The sequence below is a fragment of the Vicugna pacos genome, chromosome 22, assembly GCF_048564905.1.
Source record: "Vicugna pacos chromosome 22, VicPac4, whole genome shotgun sequence".
NCBI classification, from domain to species: domain Eukaryota; kingdom Metazoa; phylum Chordata; class Mammalia; order Artiodactyla; family Camelidae; genus Vicugna; species Vicugna pacos.
In genome coordinates this window covers 23978123-23983432 of record NC_133008.1, presented here as the reverse complement: position 1 = coordinate 23983432, position 5310 = coordinate 23978123, and the positions used below count along the sequence as shown (strand labels likewise).

The 5310-nt window shown below is 64.2% G+C and overlaps 1 protein-coding gene across 1 annotated transcript; it reads right to left on the bottom strand.

The window, feature by feature from the left end:
• Positions 1 to 575: 575 nt before the first annotated feature.
• Positions 576 to 3522, bottom strand: PTGER1 (prostaglandin E receptor 1). Its single transcript, XM_072947531.1, has 3 exons — positions 3432 to 3522; positions 1520 to 2490; positions 576 to 926 (listed from the first exon to the last, which is right to left on the bottom strand). Exons 2-3 carry the CDS (start codon positions 2468 to 2470, stop codon positions 660 to 662), a joined length of 1218 nt encoding a protein of 405 aa, XP_072803632.1. The 5' UTR covers positions 2471 to 2490; positions 3432 to 3522; the 3' UTR covers positions 576 to 659.
• Between the last annotated feature and the right edge of the window lie 1788 nt (positions 3523 to 5310).

The window sequence follows — 5310 nt, the reverse complement described above, 5'->3', positions numbered from 1 at the left end:
TCCTCCGTCTCATCTTGTGCACAGTAATGAAGTGGGGGGCGTGCTTGGAGGTGGGTAGAGTTGGGATGGGGGTGGATGCGAAGAGTGGCGAAGGAGTGATGGGGAGATGTCTTGGATTATGGTGAGGGCCATCTGAAGAGGGCCAAGTGGTGGTGGGGACTCGGGACTGTTACTATGGTGGGGAGCGTAGGCAGGCCGCGATGGGAGGGGGCTCGGAGCTGTGTTGAGGGATGTGGGGAGTTAGAGGCCTGTGGTGGGGCGTAGTTTGGGGGTAGGGCCTTGGGATTGTTTTGGGGTAGTCAGGGCCATAGTCAGTGAATGGTTGGGAGAGTCAGTCCTGGCAGCTGCTGGGGCAAGAAGCACCCCTCAACTCCCTCGCTCTGCTCCCAGCAGAGCCCCCGCCCCAGGACTGCGGTCGGGGCGTTGAGCGCATGCTCCTGCGGCTCCGGCACTGCGTCTCTACGCCCCCTCGTGGCAAGCCCAGGAGCCACACCCGAGAGACGCATGAAGCGCCTCTGCCGCCCCCGCGCGGCCATGAGGGTGCTGCATCTCCGACGGGACACACTGCCCTGGGCTTGTCCACAAAAACCTTTATTCCCCGAAGTCTCCACGGTGCGGACCCGAGGCCCGGGGTGGTCTAGTTAAGCCGCCGGGCGCACCTAGAATTGACTGAGGCCACTGTGCCGGGAGCTGCGCAGCGAGCTGGCCTCCCAAACGCTCCTGGTTAGGTCCAGACCCGCGGGACTGCCCTTGGCGCCGGCCCTTGAGGGCAGGAGGCGAAGCAGTTGGCGAAGAACGGCTTGGCGCAGGAGAATGTACACCCAGGGGTCCAAAATCTGGTTCCACGAAGCGAGGCGCACGGCCAAAAACAGCGGCCGCTGCAGGGAGTTGGAGCCCCAACCCGCGATGGCCAGCACCACCAACACCTGCGGGAGAAGAAGGTGTCAGCAGTGGGGTGGTGAAGGAAGGGGGACCGGCGAAGGGTAAGGGCTGTGATGGAAGGGGGCGTGTCTGGAAAGTAAGGTGGCTGTGAGGAGGCACGGAGCGCCACAGTGAGAGTAAACAGGAGTCTAATTGGGAAGGAGCTGTGGAGAGGGAAGAAGCGAGAGAGGCGGGGTAGAGGGCGTGGCAGAAGCAAAGGCCTTCGGCGGATGTGCGCCCAGGCAAGAAAGAAGTCTTAGGTATCCCAAAGGACAAAGGGGTTAAAGAGAAGAGAAAAGGGGTGGTGTTAGTGGGAGGAGGCTAGGGAATTAAGGCACCTAGACGGGTGGGGTTGAAGGGGAGGCTTGCATGGGCCGGGATGAACTACAGAGACCCCAGGAAAGAGTAGGATAAGGGGACTGGGAGAAGTGGGACATCAGAAGGAGCCAAGGCAAAGCGTGGGCTGGCAGGCGGGGCCTCGAGGGGGCAGAGCCTTGGCTGGGTCAGGGAGAGGACCCAGGTATCCCAGGATGGAAAAGCGTGGGAGGGGCGGAGGAGGGAGCAGGAACAAGGTTGGAGGGGCGTGTGCGCCCCTCACCAGCAGGGGGCTCCAGCAGAAGCAGGACACCACCATGATGCCCACGAGCTGGCCCACCATCTCCACGTCGTGGGCGCGAGCTCTGCGCGCTGAGCCGCGGCCCAGGGAGCCGCCGGCGACGGCAGAGGCCGAAGCGACGGACGAAGAGGACGAGGCGGAGGCCGAGCGGGGTCCGCGCCCTCCCCAGTGACGGCGGCTGTCAGGGCCGGAGGCCGGGGAGCGCCGTCGAGAGCGGCGGCGCCATCGAGCGCGCAGCAGGGCCAGGCCGCTGAGCGTGTTGCACACAAGCGCGGCGAGCAGCGCGGCTAAGCCGAGGCCGGCGAAGAGGCCAGCGAGCAACGCCTGGCGCCAGCCGCCCCCCGGACCCAGGCCGATGAAGCACCACGTGCCCGGGTACTGCAGCTCGTAGCGGCCCACGCGCGCCAGCGGCAGCAGCGCCACGGCCAAGGCCAGGGCGGCCAGGGCGGCCAGAGCCAGGCGCGCGCGGGCCACCGAGACGCGGGCCGCGTGCAGCAGCGGCCGCGTGACGCCCACGCAGCGCTCCACGGCCATTCCGCAGCCCAGCAACAGCGGACACAGGCCGAAGAAGACCATGCAGCCGCCCAGGAAGTGGCAGGCGCCGCCGGCCGGCGAGCGCCCCGCCGCGTACAGGCGCAGCACCAGCGCGCCCGGGATCACATGGCCAGCCAGGTCGGTGGCCAGCAGGCTGGCGACGAACAGCAGGAAGGTGGCTGCCGAGCGGCGGCGCCGCAGACGGCCTGCTGCCTGCGCCAGCAACGCCAGCGCCAGCACGTTGGACACGGCGCCCAGCGTCATGGAGAAGATGGGCAGCGCGGGCGACGCGCCCGCCAGGCCCGACGGCGGTCCGGCAGACGCGTTGGGGGCCCCGGGTGCCGTACACGTGGTCGCCTCGCCTGCCAGGCTCAGGTTGAGGGGCCCGCAAGGGCTCATGTCAGGTGCCGGGGGTGGGGCTGGGGAGAGGAGAGGAGGGGATGGTGAGGTCCCACCGCTGGGCGGAGACCAGCCGGTGGTCCCATCTCAGATCATCAGGACCCATTTGACGCCATGGTGTTCTTCGGTGGCCCCTCTGCCCCTGGTAACTCCAGATGACTCTGGCTGTCCCATTCCTGGCCCACTTCTCCTCTGCCTCTCACCAGCCCATCTCTTGTTCCTGGCCTCAGTCTGCCCTCATTGCCCCCTTCACTGTCCATCACGGCTCAAGGGCTCCAGCCCCACCTGTCTCTGTCCCCACCTCTGGCCTTACCCACCTGCCTCACACTTTCACCTCCTATCTTGACACCACAGCAGATTCCTGGCCTCTGGCCCCATCTGATACCCACTGACCCATCTCTGACCATCACCGTGTCACCTTTAACCCAGTCCCATCCTGGATGCTCACAGCCCCACCTCTGCCACCATAGGCACATCTCTCCCCACCACACTGTCTCTTTCCTCATAGCCACATCTCTGTCCCCACACACCCATCTCTGCCCCCACAGCTTCGTCCCTGTCCCCAGAAACCCATCTCTGTCCCCTTGGCCACATCTCTGTCCCCACAGCCCTTTCCCTGTCCCCAGAGTCCCATCCCTGGACCCCACATTCCCATTTCTGAGCTCTATTGCTGTCTCTCACCCAGGCTCTACCTCTGACCGCTGCTGCCTCACCCAGGACACCCATAGTCCCGCTCCTGCCAGCTCCATGTCTCTGCCCCAAAGGCCTCAAGGCTGACCCAGCCTTGATACCCCACTGGTGAGGGCTGAGAGGACTGAACTGCCTGCTGGCTCACATGGGGAGGGAGGTTGGACAGACAGATGGGGCTGAGAATCAAACACAGGACAGACTAAAGAGCCAAGGCCCCATCCTTCCTTGCCTTCCTCCCCCACTGGAAATCCTTCTGCCCCAGCCTTCTTACCCGGCACTGGCTGGGACACAAGGTCCCCATTGCCTGCTTCTTGGCCCCTGCTGCCCCGCTGCGCCGGCTGCCCCGCTGCGCCCGCGCCTGCTTCGCCCCAGCTCTCCGACAGGCCGCTCCCTCTCTCCCTCCCTCCCTCCCTGGGCGGCTCCTCTGCTCCCTGCCTCCTCCCGCTGCCCGCTCCAGCCTCCAGGGGCTGGTTCATTCAGCACGCTGCCCGCAGGGGGCCTGGGGTGACAGCGACCCCTCTCGCACTCCTGGCAATGGTCAGGGGCCACTCTGGGCCCCAGCTCCCTCATGAGGAAGGGGGGACCTGGGAAGTCGGCCTGGCCCCACATGACCCTCTCCCCCTGGCGGGGTGGGAGCAGCCCCTTCCCACCACCCCCAGGCCTGGGCCTCTCACCCGCCTCATTAATAAAGCGGATAAAATCTAAACACTGGAAAATGTGAGTGTCGCTCAAGGCAGGCTGGGGTGGCTGAGGGGGTGCCGCTTCCCCCACCGGGACTGCCAGGTTGGAGGGCTAGCTCTGGGTAGGGACAGCAGCAGCCACTTGCCCTGCCAGAGCCTTTGTGGGTGGGTGGTGGTGGGCAGTGCCTTGGGTGGATCAGCTTGGGTCAGGCCCAGCCTGTCCAGGAGATCCGCCCATTATTTACACAGGGGCTTAAAGCCCAGGCTAGGGCTGCAGCGAGTCATACCCTGGGAAGAGAGAGGAAGGAGGCTGAAGAAGGGGCAGGGGAACCAGGAGGTCCGGTGACCAGTGGACTCTCTCCTGCATCCTGCTTCAGGACGTGATGAGCGCGTGCATATGCACGCAGAAGTCCCAAGCCCTCGCCAGCCACACCTGAGGACACACAGCTGCAGCCTCACCTCCTGCCCTGAGAAGTAGGGTCACATCCCTGAGGGGCACACGGATACAGTCTCACACCTGAAGATACACAGTCATATCCCTTAGCACCCCAAGAACAGCCATCATCACTCCAGTGCAGCGACAGCCACGCCCCTCGGAGACTTGGGGTCAACCATCGTCACATGGGGACAGTCTCACCCCTAGCACCAGAGGTGCCCAGTTACCGACTCTAACACCCACTTTTCTCAACATCCTGAAATACAGTCCCCTGAGAATGGGGCCATCACACCCCTCAGTGCTGGCAAATACAGTCTCAGCACCCTGAGCAAGGCACACGATCCGCTACCACTGACACAGCCCCTCAGCCACACCCCATATCACCTGCAGATGCCCTCTAATGGTCCACGACAGGGCCCACAGGCACACACGCCACACACCTGAGACACAAGGAGTGGCATCCCCTGGACACCCCAAGATCTAGCCACTCAGCACCTCCCCTAGAAACAGCAACACCCAGAGACACACAGCCCTGAACAGCCTGAGATGCGAGCACCGGGCCACACCCTACACGGGTTCTGCCAGTGATATCCACAAACACCCTGGAACCTGAAAGCAGTCGTCAAACCCTGTTCCCCTGCACACAGACCACCAACAAATAGGCCTACCCACTCAACACCAAGACTCACACAGCCACACCCCTTTGCACCCAGAGCTATTAGCACAGACACATGAAGTGCCAGCAGGTGCCCAGGGATGCCCGGAGTAACCCCCCGTCCCTGCCCCCAGCCCAGCCGGTCCTCCCCACTTCCCCCTCTCAGGGCCCATAACCTGCACGTTGGAAGTGGGGAGCAGGAGCAGGCTGGGCTCAGATCTCCCCTCTCAACTTGCCCCCAAACATTCCTGCGGGGACCTCTGGCCCGGTTCCCCTCGCTCCAATCCTGGCTCTTCCCTCCAGGTCTGGCCAGGGTCCCACCTCCCCCTTTCCTGATCCCGCTCTCAATCCTCAAGGATCAAGTGGGTTGTCAAAACAA